The sequence below is a fragment of the Carcharodon carcharias genome, chromosome 6 (genome assembly GCF_017639515.1).
Source record: "Carcharodon carcharias isolate sCarCar2 chromosome 6, sCarCar2.pri, whole genome shotgun sequence".
Lineage (NCBI taxonomy): Eukaryota > Metazoa > Chordata > Chondrichthyes > Lamniformes > Lamnidae > Carcharodon > Carcharodon carcharias.
In genome coordinates this window covers 25,511,466-25,538,086 of record NC_054472.1, presented here as the reverse complement: position 1 = coordinate 25,538,086, position 26,621 = coordinate 25,511,466, and the positions used below count along the sequence as shown (strand labels likewise).

General features: G+C 39.5%; 1 protein-coding gene across 1 annotated transcript in view; it reads left to right on the top strand.

Moving 5' to 3' along the window:
• LOC121278666 (protein disulfide-isomerase TMX3-like) overlaps positions 1–26,621 on the top strand; it is a 141,173-nt gene that overhangs the window by 48,701 nt on the left and 65,851 nt on the right. The window contains exons 5-6 of the mRNA XM_041188978.1: positions 7,878–7,923; positions 15,145–15,225. Coding sequence (XP_041044912.1) covers positions 7,878–7,923; positions 15,145–15,225 — 127 coding nt within the window. The remainder of the gene's footprint in view (positions 1–7,877; positions 7,924–15,144; positions 15,226–26,621) is intronic.

Here is a 26,621-nt window from a genome sequence, read left to right as displayed (position 1 = left end):
ATTCTCAGCCTTGGTCACCCTGCAGCCATGTCTCCGTAAGCGCAATCATATCGTACCTCTTTACATCTGTTTGCACTTCACTCATCAAGACAAGTAAAGAGCACTCCATCATACTCCTGATTTGTGCCTTGTAATTGAAGGACAGGCTTTGGAGAGTCAGAGGTGAGTTACTTGCTGCAGGGTTCCTAGCCTCTGACCTGCTCTTATAGCCACAGTATTTATATAGCTAGACCAGTTCAGTTTCTAGTCGATGGTAACCCCCAGGATGTTGTTAGTGGGGAAATCAGCGATGGTAATGCCACAGAGTGTCAAGGAGCAATGATTAGATTCTCTCGTTGGTGATGGTCATTCGTGCCACACAAGTGCCAGGCAATGTAATTTGCCACTTGCCAGCCCAAGCCTGGATATTGTCCAGCACTGAGCAGGCAAGGGGTGATGGGATAGGCAGGATGTTTGTTGGTTGCTGTACATGGTAATCAGGAGATTTCCTTGCCCATGTTTGACTTGATGCCATGAGACTTCAAGGGATCCGAAGTCGATGTTGAGGACTCCTAGGACAACCCTGTAGAGTTGACAGGACTGAGTTTGCTGTTGTTGTTTCCAGTGCCTAAGTCAATGCTGGATGGTCCGTTGGGTTTCATTCCTTATAGACTCTCGAGCGGTTTGATTCAACTGAGTGGCTTGTTAGGCCATTTCAGAGTCAACCACATTGCTGTGGGCCTGGAGTCGCATGTAGGCCGGACCAGGTGAGGACAGCAGATTTCCTTCGCTAAAGGACATTAGTGATGGGTTTTTACAACAGTTGACAATGGTTTCATGATCATCAACACACTTGGGTGTGCAGGTGTTTTCAGGGGTGTGGGGTGGGAGCAGATTTGTACTTGGGGTGCCTCCTTGGAACACTTTACAGGTGGGATAGCCTATGGCCTTGTGGGTTTCCTCTTTTTCATCTTCCAGGCAATAATCTCCTTAAACTGCGCAATCACGCAGCAACCTGACACTGCCCATGCAGTCCATGCACAAATTGGCCTCATTAAATAATCGTGTATGCTTGGCTGCAGAAAATAAATTAAAGGGGCCTTGCACAGAAATACATCACCATCCGCCACAAAAAAATTAGAGAAATCTTTGCTCCCAGGCCACAACAGCCTGTATTGCTTTATTGATTTCTCCCCCACCTTTTTACTCGGCTTTGTTGCTACCTATCCTCTTTTGCAATTCCATCTTCTGTCTTGTACATCTTATTGAATGGTGGAGCAAGCTCGAGGAGCTGAACGGTCTACCCCTGCTCCTAGTTCATATATGCCCATTATTTCTTTAACTTCTCTCATGTCTACACATCTTTGAGATGTTGGTGTTAAGAATATCGTGGAGTGTTGTCTGTTTCATGACCATCAAGATTTGTTGGGGGAAGATTTTATCGGTAGAAGAAGAAAAGAAAAATCTCTTCTGAGAGTGAAACATTTACTAATCTTTAGCTCTTTAAAATACATACCATAAAGTTTTGGTAACATGTTTAATGCAAAGCCTTGGCATTTGGATCATTTACTTAAATATTAAGTAAATAGAATACACTTTGGATCTTTAAGTTTCTATTGATATTTAATCACGTTTGTTAACTCATTAGAACAATTTTCTCATGTTAACAGAAGCAATTATGAATGAGTGAGTGGAATCAATTAAGGGGATGTATCTTGAGGGAGCTTTGATTATAACAACAACTTATATTTATATAGTGCCTTTCACATAATAAAACAATCCGCGGCACACCACAGGAATATTTTAAGACAAAGTTTTACACCAGGCAATATTAGGGCAGCAGGCCAAATGCTTGATAAAAGAGCTTGGTTTTAAGGAGTTTTAGGTTGGTAAGATGTAATGAGTGAAGTGCCACAGGGATCAGTATTGGGGCCTCAACTATTTATAACCTATATTCATGATTTGGAGGAAGGGACTGAATGTACAGTTGCTAACTTTGCTGATGATTCAAAGGAGAGTAAGTTGTCAAGTGGACATAAGGTGTCTGTAAAGGGATATAGATAGGTTTAGTGGGTGGCAAAAAATTGGCAGATAGTGTAAATTGTGGGAAAATATGCACTTGTCCATTTTGACAGAAGAATAGAAAAGCAGCATATTATTTAAATGGAGCGAGATTGCAGATCTCTGCGGTACAGAGTGATCTGGGTATCCTGGCACATGAAACACAAAAAGTTTGTATGCAGGCACAGCAAGTGACTAGAAAGGCAAATGGAACATTGGCCTTTATTGCAAGGGGAAAGGAATATAAAAGTACGGGAACCTTGTTACAGCTGTACAGGATGTTAGTGAGACCACGTCTGGAGTACTGTGTACACTTTTGGTCTCCTTACTTAAGAAGGGTTATAATTGCATTGGATGCAGTGCAGTGAAGGTTCACTCAACTGATTCCAGGGATGAAAGCGTTTTATTATGAGGAAAGGTTGGACCTGTATCCATTGCAGTTTAGAAGAATGAGAGGTAATCTTATTGAAACGTATAAGATCCTGAGGAGACTTGACAGAATGGATGCTGAAAGGGTATTTCCCCTTGTGCAATATACTAGAACTGGGGGACCCAGATTAAAAATAAGAATTTCCCATTTAAGACACAGATGAGAATTTTTTTCTCTCAAAAAGTTGTTAGTCTGTGGAATTCTCTTCCCCGGAGAGCAGTGAGGCTGGGTCGTTGAATATTTTTAAAACTGAGTTAGATTCTTAACTGACAAGGGAGTCAAAGAGTATAGGGAGTATACAGGAAAGTAGAGGCCACAATTCAATCAGTCATGATGTTATCAAATGGCGGAACAGGCTCAAGGGGCCAAATGGCCTACTCCTGCTCCTAATTTGTATGTCGTGTGAGTGTCTTCAAGGAGGAAAGAGAGCTGAAGCGGTTTGGGGAGGGAATTTTAGATCTTGGGACATTGCCAGCTGAAGGCACAGCTACCAATGGTGGAGCAATTAAAATTGGGGATGTTCAGGAGGCCAGAAGTATTGGAGGATTATGGGCTGCAGCAAATTAGAGATGGGGAGGGGCAAGATCAAGGAGGGATTTGAAAACAAGGATGAGAACTTTAAATTCTTGGTGCTGCTTAACTGGGAGCCTGTAGAGGTCAGTGAACACAGGTGATGGGTGAATGGAATTTGGTCCACATCGGCAGCAGAATTTTGGTGACCTAAAATTTAGAGGTTAGAATGTGGGAGCTAGCCAGGAGTGCATTGGAATAGTGAAGCCTAGAGGTAACAAAGATATGGATGAGGCTTTCAGCCACAGATAATCTAAGGCAGGGGCGGAGTTGAGTGATGTAATGGAGATGGAAATAGGTGGTCTTGGTGACAGCATAATATGTGGTCAGAGGCTCATGTCAGGGTCAGATATGTCACCAAAGTTTGTGAACAGTCAAGTTTCCAGAGAGAGGGATTAAGGCAGTAACCAAGCAACCGAGCTTGTAACAGGGATCAAAAATGATGGCTTTGGTCTTCCCAGTATTTCATTGGAGGAAATTTTTGTTCACCCAGTACTGGGTGTTGGGTAAGCAGCCTGATCATTTCGCAATAGTGGGGGAGTTGAGAGAGGTGGTGATGAGGTAGAGCTTGGATGTCTTCACTGTACATGTGAAAACTAACACCGTTTTGGATGATGTCTCCAAGGGGCAGAATGTAGCTAAGAAGTAGGAGGAAGCCAAGGATAGATCTTTGGGGGACACCAGATGCAATAGTGTGGCACTGAGTAGAGAAGCCATTGTAGGTGATACTCTGGCTGCAGTTAGGTAGATAAGAAAATGAGGCAAAATGAGATTAATTGAACTTTTTATAATTTATTGGTATTGACTTCCTGCTTGGATACCCTAACTTCAGAATGATATTGCTGTGTTGGAGAAAGTTTAGAGGGAGTTCTAAGGATGAATTGGGCACTTAAGGTTCTAAGTTTGGAAAAGATTAACAAAACGGGAAATAATCCAATTATTTTAAGATTCTGCAAGAGATAGATAAAGCAAATGTGAGGGGGCAATTAAACCTGAAATTGTGATTGATATATTTGGTGTCTCAACATTGTCAATTGGGATGAGATTAGATATGTGGATTAAATTCCCATCAGATGCTAATACTTTGGTGAGTCACTCCTTTAAAAAGGAATTTGGCAAATATTGGGTTAAAAAACAGATACTGAGAGTTGTATACTCGTGTACAAATTAATTCTCTTGTTTGAATCGTAGAAATGTCATCTGTGGGACACTGTGTAGTGCTGTTGTGACACCTGCTAATTGTACTGTTTTAATATGTATAGAATGAATTGAAAACATCTAACTCTCTATGGAGCTTTCTTTTAATGAGAGAGAACTGTTTCTTGTACACCACAACATTTTAATGTGAACACCAATTGTGTCAAGGTTGAAATTGTTTAGTATTCAGGAACTTTTGGCAAGTTTTCTGCAGAGATGCTGAGAGAAAATTTGAAATTTTTGGAAGTTGTCCTTTGCTTCTTCAGCTCCTCAGGCAATTAAGTAGCCAAGGAGGGCCCATGATTGTGCAAATCACACTTGCTTTACTGAAATGGTTAGAGGGTTGAATTATTTTTTCATTCTGTTCTCAAAGTCTTGTCTACTTGCACCATTTCCCACATTTAAAGTCCATGCATTACATTGCACTATCCCCTTCTGTAGATTATGTTGCATGACTTGTGCTTTAACAATATGCTGACTGACAGCAGTTTAATTAGTCCATGGCAACATTTCCACTTTGAAAATTACAATCCAAGTTAGTCATCTAAATAATATCACTTGCTGAACCATGCTGCAAATGTTCAATGTGTGCACAATTGGGGTCATCTGTGACCATACTTGAATACAAGGTGGCATTAATTTTGCATTAATAGAATTGGAAAAGGCGAGTGGTTTATATGACAGAATTAACAAATTCAAGTTATATTTCAGCGAATTGCAAATTTTTTTTAGAAACTGCTAGTCACTTTGTGTCACAAAATCACAGGCAAATAGTTTATAAAGTTAATCATCTGGACATTAAGTATGGTCATTTACTTTTGACAATAGTAAGATATTGGCTCTGATTTGCTGCTGTACATCTGTTGATCTGTTTTTTTAATCAGTATCCATGAGAGGTAGAGATTTATTTTTCATGTCATTTTGTGTTGAAGTGTTACAATCTCCTGATATCCAATATAGGAAATTATATCTTTTAGCAAACTTGACAAGTCCAGCGATTTAATTGCAAAATTTAGTTACATGTTCCCAAAACTGTTTATAATATAATAACAGCTCCTTGGTCTGCACTTTCATACTTTGAAAATTTGATTAGTTCATTCTTAAACTTCTCTTTACAGCCTGCACACTGAGCTCTCGAAAGAGAATTAAGCCACAGCTATAGAAATTTTCTTTAGCTCTGTTAATACTGCTTTGTAGCCAATTAAGCCAAAGTGCTAGATTGTCTTTAAGCTCCGTTCCTTTCTCCTTGTCATGAGCCATCTCACCTTTATTCAGTTCTGTTTCTGGTAACCTAGAATATATTGGCTACTGATTTTTTTAAGCTAAATTTGAATTAACCATTAACTTGAAGTAAGCATTGTAAATACCACAACAGAGAAGAAAATTAGTGCTTTTAAAATTAGATAATTTGAATTAAGCAACTTTAAATCCAGGGGAGTAGACTGTCAGTTCTTCACTATAATTATGGCAAATTATAAATATTAGAATTTAAAACTAATTCTTTGTATTTTAACACAGTGCGATTGATTGCAATTAAATTCATCCATATTTTAAGAAGGATAGATACTTGTTGCTTCCATTCCAAGTTGGTCTTTTGAGAATTGGTGTGTTCCATAAAATACTCAATGCTGCAATTGAGATTGGGCACAGATGCACTAGACAGCATTCTCAATGGGATTTAATTTGCTGTTGCTTAAGTCGTAAGCTTCACTGTGTACGTTAACTAGGGAATTGTACAATGAGTCAACATGTGCATTTAAGGTACGGCACTTATATCTGTTCTGTACCCTCCCATTCCGTAGGTGCCATTTAGTAGGGTGAGCTTAGAAGTTGTCACTATTTGGTTGTTGGTTGTAATTTTCAACACAGCCGAGAAGACTCAGTGGAAATCATATTTGTTGTGTGCAAGACATTCTGAAACCACCTGGCACCAAGTTTATTCTGGCATGTCTGACTTATAAGCATCCGTTGGGTTATGCTCCATACTCTGGTCAAGATGGTTGTCTTTTCTCTATGTCAGGATTACTGACTCAATCCTCAAGTAAAAAATTGTGAAATGTCACAATACTGCTGGGAAATTTATTGGCTAGGTATATAATAGGTATTCGTTGTGCCTGGACCAGTGACTTCTCCTTTTTCTTTTAAAATAAAGTGCCAGCATAATAGTTTCAACTTCGATGAAATCAGCTGTTCCTTTGGATGTTCTCCTGATTATCAGAACTAAATGGAGATATCAATTTGCCACTTCAATGAAAATTGTTTCAGTGATGACAATCATAGAATATACGCTGAGTTAAAGCTGTGTACTTTTATTAGGACAATTTTTCCATTATGAAAGCCCTGCTTTTGCATTATCTAACCTTTTGTGAATTTGACAGATTTCTCTCTCTTATGGGTGGGAAATGGCACGTTAGTAAACTTGTTCAGGGTGCTGGAAGGATGAAATGGTATTGCATTGTTTGCTCCCCCACCCCAGTGATCTTTTGAGTGCATATGAAAGGGAAGAGTAAAGGTTGGAATTGTTGAAACCAAAGAGATTTTAAAAAAAAGCAAAGAAACAAACAGAAATTGTAATTAATAAATAGGCATGAAACAGAAGATTGATGCCCTTTCTGACTCAAACATGCCATTTTTATTGAAAATGAAAAAGAGTGTCTACCAAACACTAACTGTGAAATGCATTTGACAGTGCAATATAGTTAGATTTACATTTATAATCAATTTAATTTGAATGTTTAGCTGCAAATGAGTTTAGCTGCAACTGTACAATCTGAATGTTAGCACATCTGTTTGCCCTTTGAATAAATTACAAATCTTAAGTCAGTGTATTTTAATTGTACAGTTCAAAAGATCATCAAGGCTGTTGGGTTTGCTCAACTAACCTCAAAATTTGAGTTTGCATGGCTTGAAGAGGGAAAATATGCCAATATGTACATATTGTGGGGGAAAAAAATCTGAATAGTCACCCTAGCATTATCTAATGCAAACTTATTGAAAATTCTAATAAACTGCCTGGAACATGGGGATTTTTTTTCTCTGTTAACCTGAAAATGCCTATTTGGGGAAAAAAAAAGTAGACGACAAGAGCTTGACTTCATTACTCTGTTCCTTTCCCTTCATTTTCATTAGCAATATTACATTTTGTGTTGGTTGGAAGCACTGATTCACAATTAACTGACATCTACAACAAGTTGGTTTAAAAGCATAGCGATCAAGGTCTCTTATGGATGGATGTTCATGCAGGTCAAAAACAACACTTCATCTAGTAACAGCTTTGTATACTTGCACCAGCCACTCTAGAATGATATACCTATGTACATCAGGCACACTATCATGGCTTCTGGTTGATGGCAGTCGATTTGAATTTGTGCCTGCACCTTTCCTCGAGCACAGCACAGCAGTTCCGTTCAACTCGCTAATCAAAGGATTTTTTTTTAATTGCAAGGTTTTAACAGGAAGATGTACAGCACCTAGCTAGGAAAAGTACTTATATAGTGCTGTAATATAGGAGTTAACTATATTAGGTTTGAAAAAATGTAAGTGAATTATCCTTTTCAGACTAGCTGATTAAAGCACTTGTGTACAAGCCATTTGTAAGCCAGATGTGGTGGTTTCTAACCTCCCATTTTTTTCCCCATAGGTGTTGCCTCTGAGTTTGGAGTCCGAGGTTATCCAACTATCAAATTGTAAGTGAAGGGTTATAGTATCTTCACTCTTGCATTGCACACACTTTCTTTTTGTATAACAGGATACTGTCAGTGGAATCCCTTATGACATTTTGCACTCATGAAGCACAAGTTAAACCTATTTGAATTGGAAATTGACAGGGTTGCACATGCAGGAAAAATTCCAACTGATAAGGAATGCACTTCATCAAATTCAATCCAACTTCATTCGTTAAGAGTTCATTTTTTTTGAAAATGGCATCAAATAACATTTTATAAATCAAAACAATTATTGAGTGCAGGAGATTTTTTGGGGAGGACTTGTTTGAGCACCAATCCAGGAATCTACTAACATTCCCATTTTTACAACCCTTGTAACTAAAATCAGAGGTTGGGCAGAATATGGATATTTAACATTTGAACCAGAACTGTACATAAGTGCATGCCAAACCTAGGTTAGCAGCTATTAAAGCTGGCATCATTGATCTCCGCATTGAGTTCAAATGGAAGGGATATAAAGAAAATGTGAACAAGGGGAGGTTATGTGGAAAAATAATGGTAGATTGGCAGAAAAACATATATTGTTCATGACGGAATGCTGAAGGGTAATGCGCCAATATCATTGAAGAGGGAAACGATGTGAAGGAATAGTTATTTGGCCTTGCTTTCTCAAATCTACCTGTCCATGATAGGATTGGGGATTGGTAGGAATTCAACCATCAAGCCTTGGCCCACTCCTTTAATGTAGCATTCGCACTATGTATATTGATGACGAGACACATGCAAGAATTGCCAAAGCAAGTGCAGCCTTTGGCAGCCTTCAAACATCAGTCTGGGAAAGGAGTAAGTCTGCCAAACTGAAGTCTACAGAGCAAAAGTTCTGCACACTGCTTTACGCTTGCAAGACTTAGATTGTGTACGAGCATCCTGCCATGAAGTTCAACCACTTTCACTGTCTTTGGCAGCTTCTGAAGATCAGGACAAAATACCTGACAATGAGGTGCTCATCCAAGATACCATGCCAAGCATCCGTACCATATTGAGACAGTCACAACTGAGTTGGGCTAGTCATGTAGCCAGAATGTCAGACACTCCATCACCAAAGCAAATCTTCTATGGCGAGCTTGAGTCTAGGAATTGCTCTCATAACAGTCAAAGGAAGCGCTGCAAGGACACTCTGAATGTTTCACATAGGAGTTTTGATATCGGCTTTGAGTCCTGAAAGGAGCTCACCCAGGCTTGTTGCACCTGGTGCAACCAAATAAACGGTGCGGCCTCTTTCAAAAGCAAACGCATTATCAGAGGCAGAGACAAAACTGCAGGTACGTGAACCTGCACCTGCCTCTTATACTCCTAATTCTAAGGTTTGACCTGAACCTGTTCGTGTAGAGAAAATGGTCAAAGCTCACAACTCTGCTTTTTCATCGTTTATTGTAACAGCCATCAACTTACAAACATCATACCCTGCTCCCTTTTAAGTTAAATTAGTACATTAACTCAAAAACACTGTTCCCATAACAGCATGAGTGGAACTCAGAAGTTAAAAACCTTAAAAATGGATCCTTCTGTAAAGTTGCTTCTTCTGTCGCTGCTGTTCCTTTAGCTTACTTGTCTGGTTTCAGTTCATCCAATCCCCTTATTAAACTTATTTTCTGAGAAGCTCCAGAATGTGCGATGCTGCTACTCGTGTTACTGCTAAACGCATTTCTTAAAACTACCAAAAATCACACGTGTAACAATAATTACCACAAGCCCCTCCCAAAATTTATACCACGTTGCATATTGCAACAAACTCATTCTGGGCTTGTGAATATTCCATTAATCTATGAAGGTATGTTTCGATGGGGAAGATCCTGGTTATCGGATCATCAGGTTTCGCTCTAATTAAACAGTTCTTTGGGATTAGCATTGCCAAGGAACTTAGGGCCACTTCAGACACAGTGGCTCCATATAGCAATAGCCTGTAAGTATTATTTACAATTCCATAGCAATTCACAGCAATCTGATGTTTAGACAAAATCTTTTAAATCTTGGAAGCATTTCATTGTGGCTTAACTGCATCTGCCATCTGTTGATTAGCATCAAGTTTGGCCAATTGCTGAAAATTATCTACTACAATGGCCTTTTTGCAATACTTTCTTTGGGCTTCTAAATGTTGGTTTCTTTTAAGTTGAATGTGTTCTTGCTGAAGGGCAGACTACAAAATACAAGAAGAGAAAATCCCAAGCCAGCAACTTGTTCAAAACTCAATCATTTGCAACAGAACCTTTCGGGCGCAGATCGGTCTTAGCAGTCATTTAAGTACCCACCGGAAGCCTACAAAACACCCTAGATAATGAACATGTTCATCTTCACCTCAAAGGACAAACAAGGAAAAGGAAAAGATGAGCACAGTGTTTGGTGGGACAGACTGAGGACAATGCAGTATCATTTTTGCACTTTTTATGTTCCAGCCCTCTTGAGATAAAAGCCATAATTTCATTGGCCTTTTGAGATTGCTTTTGGAATCTATGCACCAGCTTGTATTTATTTGTGTACATGGACACTTAAGCCATTTTGCTACTGCAGAACTCCTTGGTTCTCGCCATTAAGAAAATATTCTGTTTGGCCCATCTCTGATCTGAAATGAATGACCTCACACTTCCCTATATTGAACTCCATCTGCCAACATTTTGCCCAATCATTTAATTGGTCTATGATCTTTCTGTAACTTCCTGTTCCGACTAACTTGGTGTCATTTGCAACACTCTATTCCTCCATTTAATACTTATTGTGAAAATCTAAGATCTCAGTACAGATCCTACCAATCTGAGAACAAACTCTTTATCTCAACTCTGTTACCTCACAACCAATTATCAGACCATGTTACAAGGTTACCTCATAGTTATGTATTTTTTTTTTTATTTCTCTTGAACCTTATCAAATGTCTTCTGGAACTCCATGTAGTTGCACTCCTTTATCCATTAAGTCAATGACATCAAAGAAATGGAACTAAATAAGTCGGACATGACCTACTCTTCAAATCCACACTGACTCTTTTAGATCAACTCATACTTGTCTAAGTACTCATAACTTCCCACAACTGATGTTAAATTGGCCGGCCTGTAGTTACCTGGTCTCACCCTCTCTTCCATTGTATACAGTGAAGTAATATTTGCAATTTCCCAATCCATAAGCACATTTCCTAATCTAGACAACTTTGTGAAATTGCATCTGCAATTTCCTCAACAATTTCTTTAGACAGCCTGAGCTGGAAACCATCAAGTGTTGGAGATTTGCGAGTTTTGCCTTCTGTTATTTTTTGCTTATACTGAATCCACCAAGTTCCTTCCTTTGACTTATTTTTCGATTTTCTTATAACGCCGAAACTTTGTTCTCTTTCACTGTGAAAATGGGTGCAGAATAATTTTTAAAAAGTCTGTCATCTCTGTATCCATTACATTCAAAGTTATGAAGCTGTGGACTGCACTACCAAAGTGAATGAAACAAAGACCATGCCAGCATTTAATAATAGGTTGATAATAGGTGGGGATAAAGGGAGCAGGCAGGCATGTGAGATTAAGATTACTGTTCATTTGGAGGATAAATACGAGCACAGAGACTGGTTGGGCCATTGGCCTGTTTCTGTCTTCATTCTACGTAATCTCCAACAAGAGGATGTTCATCCACCACTTCCTGACCTTCAGTAGCTCCACCATCACTGCCTCCCTAATTTCTGTGCCCCCACCTTCACCTTAAAGACTATTGGCCTCACAAAAAGGGAAGAAAGGTCCACTTGCAATTATAAGCATTTATCTCTAAAAGTACTGTATAATTAAATTCTCTGAAGTGTAGAAATTCTTGTGTAGACAAGTTTAATAATCTAATTCTACATTTATTAATAAGAACTTTGATATTGTTCCTCCTTTCTATAGATATTTCCATGATCTGCACAGATTTCAGTCTTTCAGATTGGTAATCCTAGTGATTCTAGCAGAGTAACTGCTGTACAATGCAATTTTAGATCTAATACTTTGCATTTTAAAACTTGCTCCTTGTGGATCTTAAACATTTGTTGTGAGGGATTTTTTTATTTACCTGCCAGAAGATCCTGTATGCAAGCATAAAATTGATGCAGTATATCTGAATTGGCAGTGGATAGATATGGCATGTATAGCCAGTTTTGCAATTAACTAGTAAGATTTAAATTGAAAGATTGCTTTGTCTTTCTTTAGGAGTAATATCAAAGGTACGGAGATAGTGCAGCAAACCTTCACCTAAGACGATATCAGACGTTTTAATCATGAAGAGGGACTAGAGAAACTGCAATTCTTTTCATTAGAACAGAGAAGGTTAACAGCAGACCTAGCAGAAGTGTCAAACTTGTCTGAAGTTTAGCTAAGGTGAATAGAGAAAAACTGTTTCCGCTGGTTGGTGAGTGCTAGCCAGAATGCATGATTTAAAGCCATTATCACAAAAACAAAGGAAGTTAGGAGTTTTATGATGCAAAAAGCTATTCAGATATAGAGTACTATGTCAAAAACCAGAAGCAGAATCCACAATATCTTTATAAGGGAAGTGAATAAATATTTGGTTAAAAAGATAGTATAGGAGAATGAGATTTGGTGGATAGTCATTTGAGAACTGACACAGATATAATGCATTGAATATTTCCCTGTGCTGTAAAATTTTATGATTTTAATTGAATTTTAAAGATCTAGTGTATTTACTGAAGCACATTTGTAATTGCTGAATCTTGCTGATTCTAAGGACATTTTCTTTAATTTTATTTGAATTTTTACCCTCCTTTAATCATGCAACAGAAAATGATTTGTATCCACAATGATGTTATTTGGCATTGCAATGTTCAATACTTCAAGGCTGTTCCCTGTATGCATTAGAACTTATAAGTATAAATAAATGCTCATCGTAAGGGAAAGGTTGAAGAGTATGAATGCTAATTGTTTGGTAATTTATATTTAATGAAAAGGGCTGTGCTGGTAATCACCTTCTGTAAATAAAATTTAAACTTCTTTTAGCACTGCCTGCATGTAATCCAGCATCCAGTGCCCAATAGGTATTATTTTAAAATATGTCTAAGCCCTTAAGATTATAAACATTCTTGTAATCCAGGTTCACTTTATTTTAGACAATGGAAATAATCAGGCAAATCTCATTCCAAATCTCCCCACTATCATGCCAATGCTTTGAGAGTTCCATCTTGTTTGTTGCAGATCATCTCTCCCACCATCACCTACTGGCACTACCTGCACCTTCTGCAGTTGCCACTCACTGAATTCATGAGCCTATGTTGCTTCCTTGTATTGTGCATTGAATTGGCATGATGCATGCTGAGATTTGTAGTCATAAGCAATGGGAACTGTAGCTGTGGCCTAGTACATTGCACTCGAGTTGATCAACAGAGGCCAGGGAGTAGAGATATGGTGATGGGGAGATTTGGAATTTGGCTTGCCTAACTATTTCCTTTGTTCAAAATGAGACGAACTTGGTTACCAGTCATTTTTAATTTCACCTACAACAACAGCAACATTTGCAATGTGCCTTTAACATAATAAAATGCCCAAGATACTTCACAGGAACATTCTAAAACAAAAGATAACACCAAGTCACGTGAGATATTGGGCAGAATCTTGTTGAGGGGTTGGGGTTCTCCAGCTGGCAAAAGACCTGTGCTGCATCTTTTTGGGAAGATCTGCTGATCCAAATGTTAGGCAGTGGTGAGGCCATCAGCAGGCCTTCCCCATAAGGATGGAAGTCTTAGTTACCGAAGCTGCCAGCCAGTCAGAGACTGGCAACTCTTTTGCTCAGCAGCGCTACTGGGGAGTCCATGGCTGCTACTGGAGGGACAGGCATCTGAGTTCCAGGATCATGAAGTGACGCATGACACAAGTAAGATTGGGAGGAGACGGGGGGGGTCAGAAGCAAGGGTGGAGGGGTGGCTCTCAGTGGCGCCCACCCGCGCCGGGGGCCCCCCCCCCCCCCCCCCCCCCCCCCCCCCCCCCCCCCCTTCCGAGGTCCAGTTTTTTTATATTTTTAACAATATAAAGGAAAGACTTGCATTTGTATGGAATCTTTCATGATCAAAACTGTTTGAGAGTACTTTTCATACAAGTAAGTGACTTAGGGCTGAATTTACTGGAGGCCACTGGGATGGGCATGGTGGCAGGGGAAGGCGAGAGAATCAGGTGGGAGTACCTGCTTCGGATTCCCAGCATCGGGAAAACTGTCCCCAGTTTAGTAGAGGGTGGGAAGGGCCCAATATAAGAATTCCACCCACTGGCTTATCATCGAGCCACTTAAAGGCAATTATCCCTGTGCCCACTGCGATTTAATGGTGGCTCAGGGATTAAGAGGACCTGCACGGATTTCCTATGCCTCCCAAAAGCTGCCTATGTGACCTCACTGGCAGGGAGTTGGGGGCGGGGGGGCGGCAGTGGAGGAGGCTTCCTTGTTGACAGGCACTCTTCACCCAGTCGTGAGTCCTGGCGTTGGGAAGTTGGAGTTTGAGGCGGGTGTGGGGGGGTGCAGTAATAAGAGAGAGAGCACAGGGTGGTTGAAAGCCACCCCCTGCCCACACATCAGCCCCACCTCCTTGCACCTGTCTCCAGGGATCCCTGGTGAAGGACTCAGAATATTACAGTCAACAGAAGCCATTGCTCACAGTAGCGCAACTGGCAGTGGAGAGTTGCCAGCCTTTGACTGGCAGCTTTTGGGTGGGCTTTCCACCCTGCTGGGGCCTTGATCACATGGGAGACCTGTTGCTAGCCACTTAATTGCCTGATTGCACTTTAAATAGCCACCTTAGCTTTCCCAGACAGAAGCAATGTAGGGCTCTTGTGGGTTCCCCAACTGGGGGAGGTGGAGTGGTCCCCCATCACAAGAACTTAATTCTGCCCATAGTCGCTATTGTAACCTAGGGGGAAACAGCAGCCAGTTTTTGCACAGCAGAGTCTCACGAACTGTAATGACATAATGTGACACAACAATGTGTTTTATCAACAAATAACTGAATTGCCTTTCACATTCAAAACATCCTAGTTAATTTGAGAATGTTTATAAAAATTGTGCGAGGGTTTGTGAACACAGCACTCTTAATGCATTAAAGTTGAAAATGAAAAGAATTAACATTGCAATTTTCCACGTGTCTTAACACCAATACACTTCACTTACCTGTAAGACAAAATAATGTTGAACATATGTACAATTGTTCAAGCTGTTCAATTTTTTTCTCTTTTCACTTAGGTTAAAAGGAGATCTTGCATACAATTACAGAGGGCCTCGTACCAAAGAGGATATAATTGAGTTTGCTGGCAGAGTGTCAGGGTAAGTGAAATCTCATTTCACTTGAAATCTTAAGTTATGAGAAACTTGTACATTAGTGTGCATTGTGTGCTGTTTAATTCAGTATTGATTAGATATTCATTGCAATTTTTGTTTTGTTTTCTATAACTTCAGAAAGCATATTGAACTAAGAGAGTGTCTTTCCTCCTCTGAATTTCAGATAATTTTTCAAAGTAAAACACAAGTTGGATTTTGAATCAAACCACCTATATCACCTGTTCTTGTTGGGTACAAAACATAAATATTCTAATTGCTGACACCTGTGAGACACAGAAGGGGTGGACGAGTTCCTTTCCTCATCCTAATTTTAGTTTTCTTTTAAAACAAGCATGTTGAATTTTGAGAGCAAACCAAGCCTCTTGAGAGAAGCAGATAGAAAGTTAGGGCCAGAAGATAAAGAGGCCTCTTGCATCAACACTTGGGATTGAGGGGAGGTTTGGTTTAGTGATGAAGCAAGTTATAGTAGTGTAGTGGATGTGAAGGGTGCAGAGTTCAAGAGATGAGGGAGTGGGGTGGGGGCAAGGTAGAAGAATCATGCGTGATGAAGGGAACCACTGAGAGCTACAGGCTACATCTTCCCTGCAACCCTCATTGGAAACCTCCTTTTCCCATCTCTGCTTTTTGCTTGCCAATGAAGAAAGAAGAAAATGATAAAAGGCAAAGAAGACAACAGAAATGGGTAAGGGAGAGAGAGTAAGATACCATATTCTTTTATTTTAGCATGTACAATTTCATGGGAGACTGACCAGTGATATTTACAAAAATGACTGGTGTGTTCCAAAATTTATAGTCAGTAGATTGGTGTTTTATTCAATGAAACCAGTAATCTCTTAATCTACAGTAATTAAATTTCATTTTGTTTTTCTCTTTCTCTCTCTTTCACCCTTTGCACTTGATATGTACCAATTCTAAACCAAAGGATTTGTTTTAAGCTTCACCTAAAGGAATTCTGTTATCATCTGCTGATGCAAAGGAATTCATTCCTGAGTTAACAAAATAGTGCTACAGTTCCTTGGTGCTTCTGCTTTCTTTCTACCATAATGCTGGGAGTGCAACAGGGGGGAGCGGGAAAGAGGCTGAGCTCTGAGATCCAGATCTCTGTCTTGTATCAGAGATCCCTTTGGTCTTTGGGGAAGAACAATTTCGGACACTAGTACACTAAGATGAAATTTGTACTGGGCTTTTCTAGAGTGGTTGTAAGTATCCAGGACCAATGTGGCATTAAAAGGGTAATTTTGTTCTAGTTGAATTGTTTAGTTTTCCCCCGCATTCCTTTTTCAGCTACCTGGCCTAAAATAATTCCTGTTATTTTATCCCTGTGCCTTTGCATTTTTCATGGAAATGTACTCTCTGCAACATTTTGTACCGCCCATTAACTGCACAATAGTTTCTATCGTTTAGGGTCAATCACATATTGTGGGACTCAATCATGTTTAGTCCCTCCAAGAAAGATATTCGCAAACCATTTGTTTTTTTTAATGAAAAGAGTTTTCTGGTGCCAGTCCAAAAGTTGGTATATTTATTAAATTTATTTTCACAACATGGTGCTGGATTGAGAGCCCAGTATCATAACCACTGTCTACAGCAGGCAGTTGATGCTGCTCAACATAATTGTGTGCACAACAATGTACTACTATGGAGAACTAGTCAGCTCATTCTGGGTTCAAGCCATGGTTTCTCATATAGTGTAGGAGTTTGAGAAATGATTCCTCATGCACTAAATTTCTGATTTTATTGTTTCACCCAGTAGAAAATGGGAAATTGGAAGAGACATTATCCTAGATAACTAATGGACAAATTGTTTTAGGATAGTGGTGGAAGCCCAGGAGCAGCTCCATTGTTGGGAATAGTGCATGGCACAGTGGGCCAACAGAAAGTAGTATTAAAAGTGGCATAGTCAAATTATACTAATACTTTTGTGTTAGCGCAAAATGTTTTGCAATTTCAAGCAAGTTTCCTTTTTTTACCTTCAATTTTTTACAACTTATCTTTAATATTACTTTGCTGTTTTATTTTGAAGTTCCAATACTTGCGTTTGACAATTTGGTTTACACACAGTTATTTACTTGATCGCCCTTATTTTTGCCCCCATGTCCCTTATAGATATACAAGCCTGCCATCTGCTGGATAATAGTGTTGCTAACATTTGTCTGATCAATGAATCATGCATGCCCAGATTGGATTGTCATCTCATCATGCCCACTTTAAAGTTTATACAGATAAGGCAGGTGGCTCTACTGTGAGCTCAAAATTTGATTTGAACCCAACACTGATTTTCCCCTAAAATAAAAACAAAAACTGCTGGGAATACTCAGCATATCAGACAACATCTGTGGAGAGAGAAACAGCATTAATGTTTCGGGTCAGTGGGCACCTGTCAAAGCTGCATGTAAACTACGTAACATGATAGTTACCAGTGATACTATTTCAGATCCATTGACCCTTTAATGTTGTAAGCTGGTACCATATTTGCCATTGCACAGTTGAGAAACCAATCTCCTGAATCCACTCTGGATCAATGTTGATGCAAATTGAAGGTTGGTTAATTTAACTCCAACAGCTCCAGTAATATGGTAGCAATTTTAATTACAAATCTTTTCAACATTAACAAATTGTCTTTACTTCAACCCAGAAGAATTTGCAGATCTGCTCTACACAAGTCAGAGATTGCCCATTTTAAAATGTTTACTGGTGAGGTAGAATAATGTTTAGCACCTGCTACAGCCTTTTTATAGCATTCCCATCAGTGGGATAAGACTGGCATTTCCTGGTGTTCCCACTGTAAGCTTTCTATTGGACAGCAGAGATGATTAATGCTATACAGTGCACTTGCAGTTTTCCAAAACAAAAGCCTGACCATCACTTAGATATAATTGCATAGCTTGTGTCTGTGCTGTAAATTCTGTTTGGCCAACTGGATTGTACTGGTGTTTATGCTCTGCACGAGTCTCCTCCAGCTTTACACCATCAAATCCTATCTGTCTATCTTTCCCCACATGTACTTATCTAACTTCCTCTTAAAAACATCAATGTCATTCACCTCAGCTATTCTAAATACCAGCAAATTCTACATTATAACTATGTTTTGGGTAAAGAAGTTTTTCCTGAATTCTTTGTTGAATTTATTAGCGATAATCCCATATTTATGGCCTCTAGTTTTGGATTCCCAGCAAGTCTTTTCTACATCTACCCAATCAAACCCCTTCACTTCTATTAGGATTCTTAGCCTTCTGTTTTCTACAGAAAGAGCCCCAGCCCATTAATTCATTACCAATGGTCACAATTTCTCAGAAGAGCAGGAGTAGGCTACACGGTAGGTCATTTACCTTTACCTCTGGTGTCCTCCAAGAATCTATCCTTGGCCTTCTCTTATTCTTTATCTGTCCCTGCTGCTTCTCAGCAACATAATTCAAAAACAAATGTGAGCTTCCACATGTACGCTGATGACACCCAGCTCCATCTCACCGCCACGTTTCTCAACCCCTCCACTGTCTCTGAATAGTTAGACTGCTTGTCCAAGATCCAGTACTAGAGTAGCAAAACATTTCCTCCAACTAAATATTGGGAAGACTGATGCCATTGTCTTTGGTCCCCATTAGAAATTCTGCTCTCAAGCTACCAACTCCATCCCTCTCTCTGGTAGCTGTCTGACGCTGAACCAGACTGTTCACAGCTTCAGTGTCATTTGACCCTGAGATGAGCTTCCAAACACATATCTGCACTGTCACTAAGACCTCCTATTTCTACCTCAGTAACATCACTTGCCTCAGCTCATTTGCTGCTGAAACCCTCATCCATGCCTGTGCTACCTCTGAAGTTGACTATTCTAATGCATTGCTGGCTGGCCTCCCATGTTCTATCCACCAGAGGTCATCCAAAAAGCTCTGCTGCCTGTGTCCTAATACGTACCAAGTCGCATTCACCCATTACCTCTGTACTCGCTGACCTATATTGGCTACAGTTTAAGTGGCTCTTCAGTGCCTGATTTTAAGATTCTAATCCTTATTTTCAAATCCCTCCATGGCCTCCCTCCTCCCTATCTCAGTCACCTCCTCCTTCTGCACCACCCTTCAAGATATCTGCACTCCTGTGGTTCTAGTCTCTTTGAGCATCCCTGACTGTAATTGCTCCACCATTAGTGGTCATGCCTTTGTGTGGCTCGATCCTAAACTGGAAATTTCCCCCCCTAAAACACTCTGCCACTTACCTTGCTTTCCTCCTTTAAGACTTTGTTTAAAACCTCTTTCATCAAGCTTTTGGTCATCTGTCCTAAAATCTCTAAATGTGGCTAAGTGTCTAATTATGCTTTATAATACCCAGTGAAGCACCTGTGATGAAAGTATAATAATTTTCATAATGTTTTTCTGCTTAATTGTGAAGTCGGTTTATGGGGGTAAGTATAGTTAGGTCTGTGTGTGATTTAATTATATTTGGAGTCAAGTAGACTGCAAGTTTGAAATCATCAAAAGAAGCTAAGTGCTTGACATGCTAATGAGTAAACATGGATGCTGGCTTAGTATGTAAGGTGTGAAGGGAATTTGCATTTTTAGATAACTGAAGGGATATTTGGATTTTAAAGGGATCTTAGTCTGTTTACAGCTAGCCAGATAAGCAAAGCTAAGGAATGTATTTATTTTTCCCAAAGCTTACTGACAATATATTGGCAACATGAAAGTTTTTTTATTATGTATAAAATATATTTATATTATATGAGAAAGATGCAGGTTCAAAGACATATGGAACAATAGGGTTTACATATTAAAAAGAGAGGCGCATATATAAAGCAGAATGAAAGACGATGTGGCAGAAGGCCATGTAAGATCTAACAGGAGTGTGTGAAATAGCCTTTATGAAACCTTCAGCATTTGTGCATAAATCTGCTATATAACTAGACTGAAATTGGGGAAAAGCCATTTGGAATTTCACTGTCAAGTGGGTTAATTATTGTATTAATTTGCTGGTTCTGTTTTATATCTAAAATTTATTTTGGACCAATGACTTAAAGGGGTGTAGCTGGGGGTCAGGTTAATTAGGAATTTTAGTAGTAAGTAATTGTAGTCTTATGTATATGCTTGACATCTTTTATTTTGTTAATAAATATTTTAATTTATTTTTTAAAATCTCTAAAGGTCTTGGACTTATTACTTCTGAATTCAGTGCACACGTTCCATAATAAATATAAGTTGCAAAACCGTTGTGATAGTGCGACCAAGTTTCCCTTGTGGATTTGGTCCGACTGACACACTTCATCTACCACATCATAACAACCTCGGGATGTTTTATTACATTAAAGATGCTATAAAAATGCAATTTGTTGTTACTGCTGTTATGCTATTCAATAAGATCCCAGCTGAACTTTTACATCAACTCCACTCTACTGCCCTAACTCCATATCCTTGATTTTCTTAGTGCTCAAAAATCTGTTTTCGATATACCCATCAACTGAGTACACAATGCCAAATATACAAAAATAAAGTAGTGCAGATTGTAGAAATTTGAAGTTAAAGAAGAAAATGCTGAAAATATTTCGACAGGTCTCGCAGCATCTGTGGAGAGAAAAACAGAATTAACGTTTCAGGTTGATGAAAGGGCTGATGAAAGGTCTTTGACTTGAAACGTTAGCACTTTTTCTCCCTCACGGATGCTACCAGACTTGCGGAGTATTCCAGCAGTTTCTGTTTTTAAGCCATAGTGCCAGATATAAGTTGTGTTATTTGGGTTTGTGAAATGCTTACCCCTGTTCCTTGCATGTGTCACATTACATTAGTTTTGAGCACACTAATACTGCATTTTAAACATTACTAATTTTTTCTGTTGAAATTTGGTCTGGGATTTAGTGTTCATAGCGGAGGGCCCATTCATCAAATGGAAAGCCGGTGGGAACCCTGTGTCAATCATTTTTGGGGCACCTGATATCAAGCATTGATAGCATCAAGCTTTCTGTTGGATTAAGCCTGGTGCAAGGCAGATGTCCCACCCCCCAAAAACTGCCCACCAATTGGAGGCTGGCAGCGGCACCAGGAACGGTGGCCACTGCTGGTATTGCATTGCATTTGGGCTGTCACCAGGTATTATGTTGGAACTAGAGAAAGAGTTAAGTATGGTGAGTTGGGGGTAACTTGGGGGGGGGCGGTGTGTGCAGTGTTGGCAAGAGGGGAAGGGAGCTAATAGAATGGGCAGGGAGATTACTTCCTGCGAGCACCACACACCCCCCACCCCAAAAAAAAACACTGTCGCATGCCTCAATCAAACATGGAGTTCCTGAGTACAAGGGAACCCCCTAGCAGGCTGCCGGCAAACCAATAGGATTTGCTTTGTGGTTGAAATTGTGTGGCAGGTTCCTCACCTACCGCTGTTCAAACTTTGCAGTGGCAAGATCAAGCCCTTAAGTGAGCCTCATCCCGCCCTTCCCACCCAGAGCTTGAAAACAATGGGAGTTGGAAAGGCACGGGTCTCCACCTGCTCAAATGGCTCCCCCCCCCCCCCCCCCCCACCTCTGAACTCGTCTCAGGTTGGGGGCGTGTTGAGGGGGCTGCGGGGAGAGATATTGATGGATTGCTCAGGTAGGCAGAAAAGTGGAAAATGTAATTCAATTGAAATTAGTGTGAAGTAATGCATTTGGGAAAAGCAAAGGAAGGCACAATAAATTGTCAGGTACTAAGAAATGTAGAGGAGCAAATTAATCTTGGAGTGCATGACTACAGATTCCTGAAGGTATCAGTAACAGGTAGATGGTGTAGTTAAGAGCATATAGGGGATATTTTATTTTATTAACCAAAGCATAGAGAGCAAGGATATCCTAGAATTGTATAATACATTAGTTAGACCACAATGAGCGTACTATGTACAGTTCAGGTCACTACATTACATGAAGGATGTGATTGTACCAGGGAGGATACAGAGGAGATGTTGCCAACACTGGGAAATATTTAGCTAGAGGCCAGTTGAAAGGGTTTCTCATCCAGAGGATGCGAGGACCTCAAACCTGCCCTCTGTAAAGATGGTACTTGGACATGCACTTGGTGTAAGCTGCAAAGTCTGGACCAAAAGATGAGGTTATATAGCTCTTTTTTGAGCCACAAAGACACAATGATGATGTGAAATGGTTTTATATCAAAAAATTGCTTTTGACTTTACTGGCTAGAAACACCTGATTGATATATAATTTTTAAAAAGGCTAATGCCACATTCGAGTGATTTGGGATCACAGTAAAAGATGGCTGCATGTTTGCAACACTGTACCTTCTGCTTTCCAAAACTCTTGAAATGGAGACAGCCTTTCTACAAAACGGCACCAGGAAAATTACCTTGAAAGAGATGATTGGTGGCCTTTTATCCCATTAACAAAGCATCTAGATAAACCCCTGGATACTCAACTAGGTAAACACACAGCATTAGACATAATCACTTGGATAATGTGACCCTGGCTGAGAGGAATTCCCAGCTGTGATCTAATCAAGATAACTGGAACACAGTAACCACGGTCATATTTGGATCACTGGATAGTCAGAGAGAGGTCATGTGAGAAGAGAACCCTATGTGTATTAAAGCACTCTGCCTTGGCCTGCACCCCTTCCATCCAGCTGACAAATTTTGAGCCCAGTGTGTTGGTTTTGACTGCCCATGTGCAGCAATCAGATTTTGAAAAGAACTCAACCTAGCCCTGTTACCTACACAAGAAGCTACCTTTAAACCACTTGGACGCCAAAATTGTCACTGAAAAGTGGACTACTGAGTTCAGCCTGAACCCAGCCAAGTCACCAGCCTTCAAGAGCCATACACCCCTTTAATATTGCTGGACTCGAAATTACTTATACTTGAAGTTCACACACAGATTATGTGAAAGTCTGAGCATTTTTATTGTAATTAGAATAGGTTAAATACAATAAAAACTATCCTCTTTCCTTTTTAAAACTCAAGAAAATCTGTCCGTGTATTTTATGATAATAGCATGCAAAGAGTTAAACATGAATTGGCAAGTATATCTGTTTAAAAACAGCTGTGGCGGTCAAATGAGGAGGAGTAAAAGAGGGGAGCCATTCGACCCCATCCTCACCTGATCATAACAATAGACTGAATGGTCTGCATATGTGCTGTAAATTTCTGTGATTATATGATTCTATCCTGTACCACCCATTCCCAAAATTCATGTTTTATATAGCTAGCTACTAGCCAAATGTTAAAACTGCTGCAATTCTCTAAGATTAGTTCAGAAGACCTAGTAAAAAGGGTGCTGGACTATTTTAACAATTGTCAGCATTCTTACATTTGGCTGATAGTAAGAGGCTACATGATAGAGTTTATAAATATTTATGAGAAACCTCTTTGAAATGATCATCACCATGATTTTCATTTTGTTATGTTCTAGGCTCCAGGTGATGGTGTGTGGTTTAAAACTGAGATATGAGCTTAACGATCAAGAGAAGGCCCATTGTACCCATTCCTTCTGCTACATTATATCATTTAACCTATCATGATTTGTACAATTATTTTTAATCTCAAATGACTATACTTAATTGCTAAAAGAAAACTAAGATATCCCCCTAATTTTAAGATAATCTACTGAAAATCCAGGCTATTAACCTGACATGAGCTTTCATTCTACTTTGTCCAATTAAATTTCTTGTCGGATATTGCCATATTCTCAGAAGCATATAAGCCTTGGTTGTCTTTTGGGGGACAGGGGTCCTTTTGTAAGTACATGATAAGTAAATAGCCCACTGAAGCGAATTACATTTCAATGCACAAATCCTTTTTGTGTGACCACTCAAACCCAGTTTTGTTTTTTCCAGACCATTGAAGTGAATTGGATACCTTATTTTGAATCACAACATTGCCATTATGACTAAGCTGAGCGATTTGTCTCTTCCACAAAGCATGCGTCCTGTTAAATTTCAAACTGGTCAAATAGCTGTGATGTTTGCATTTGCCTGTTATTTTAGATTCCTTTGCTGTCATATGCCAGCACAGCGATTTTCAGCATAACTGTTTGAATAGCTCATCAGTCAGTTGTGATGGGTTGTGCATTCTTTCTGTCTCGAGTTAACTTGCTAGTCGCCGTTTACCCTCTACTGCTCCTATTCCTCATGATTCATTGGCTCCTGGCTCTGAGCACGCTTCAGTTGCAAGTCCAAATCCATCTGCTCAGCCTACTCCTCCCAGCTGAAAACACAACATGTTTTAAACTCTCTTCCCTGCCTTTCTATGGTAAACACCGTTGGAAGATTATAGCTGTGATGTTCTAAACTGCTGTGGAGCTTAAAGTGGCAAGGATAAAGAAAGGGAAGAATTATTTGCAGATTGATTCAGTGTATGTAAATATTTTTTTAAATGACCTGTTCAAATTATGCTGTATTTGACCATCTTCAAACCCTATTATTTTTTAACATGAGAAAACATATTAAATACAATAGCAATAATTTCCTTAGATTTATTCCACGTATCTGCTACTCTGCTAGGAGAAGGGACATTGTAAGGTACAGTACAACCCCTAACACCAATTAAATTTTGTTTAATTGATTGTACATGGTGCTGTAAGGAGACATTTTCTGTTTAGAGCTTTTTGTTATGACACTGTTTCTATAATGTTTTGAACATAATAGGTTGTTGCAGTATGTAACAAAATGACAACTTATGGTCAAATAATGGTGACAGTATAGTTCTGATACATGAAACAACACATGATTCATAATGAGAGCTTTATCTTTTAATATACCGACTGTGAGAATATTACTCCGCAGTGTATCAACTGCACAACTGTCTAAGCATTAAACATCACTAATAACAGAAGCCAAATGATCTCATTTCTAATATGTGCCAAGTAAGACTAACCAATGCATTAAATACTTTCACATCAGCTGCCTGAGTTGCGGTATTTTTATTGTTTTTGCTGATAATGCAATAACAACCATGCTTTGGGCAACAATGAGTAAAACATTAAGAGCTTCCACAAGTATATAAAAAGAGAATAGCTAAAGTAAGTTAGTTCCTTCGAGGATGAGACTGGGGAATTAATGAGAAACAAGGAAATGACAGAGACTTTGAATAAATCTTTTGTATCTGGCTTCATGGTAGAAAATATTAAAGGCATCCCAATAATAGAAAATGAGGAAGCGAAAGGGAGGGAAAAGCTTTAAAACAACCATTATCACTGGAGGAGAAAGTACTAGGCAAATAATAGGACTAAAGGCTGACAAGTCTCCTGAACCTGATAACCTGCATCCTACGGTCTTAAAAGAAATGGCTGCAGAGGTAATGAATGCATTGGTTGCAATCCTCCAAAATTTCCTAGATTCTGGAACAGTCCCAGCAGGTTGGAAAACCACAATGTAACACCCCTATTCAAGAAAGGAGGGGGATAGAAAGCGGGAGGAAATGTTGTGCAGGTTGGGCCTCTGCTCATTGGAATTTAGAAGCATAAAAGGTGATCTTTTTGAAACACAGGATTCTGAGAGGACTTGTACAGGGTAGATGCTGAAAGGATGTTTCCATCTGTGGGGGAATTTAGAGCTAGTTGGCATAGTTTCAGAATAAGGGGTCATCCATTTAAGACACGGAAGAAAAGGAACAACTTCTCTCAGAAGGTCATGAATCAATGAAATTCTTCAACGCAGAGAGCTTTGGAGGCTGACTCATTGAGTACGTTCAAGGCTGAGATAGATTTTTGAACAATAGGAGAGTTGAGGGTTATGGGGAGGAGGCAGGAACATGAAGCTGAGGTCAAGGTCAGATCAGCCATGATCTTATTGAATGGCAGAGCAGACTTGAGAGGCCATATCGTCTACTTCTCTTATTATTTTCCTATGTTTTTAACACTGATTAGTATTAAGCCAGTGATTTTAGTTAACGCAGTTAGAATCAAGGAAGCTATTTCCTCTGGTGGAAAACAAGGTGGCACCAAATTTAAGTTGGATCTAGGCAGAAACAGAGAAAAATCAGGAAGCACTTTTCCATAAAGGGTAGTGGAAATCTTGAACACCTCCCCAAAAGAATGTAGATTTTCAGTCATTGAAATTTTTAACACTGAGACTGGTAGATTTTAGTTGGGCAAGGGCATCAAGGAATATGGAATAAAGGCAAGTAAATGGAGTTAAGGTACAGGTGAGTCATGATCTAATTGAATGGCTTGTTGAGCTTAATTGCCTACTCATTTTTAGCACAGCATAACCTGTACTCCTTGCTATTGACTCTACCTGCTTCAAATGTTCATCTCTAGCCTCAATTTTTGTAACTTTATTCTTACTACATGTAAACACACTGGTGATCCCGAACACTACTGAATAGTGAATGTATCAGTACAACGTCAAATGGACTCAACACATAATCTTTCTCAGTCTGAGCTCAGACCATACAGTTTTTAAAACATACACTCCTATATT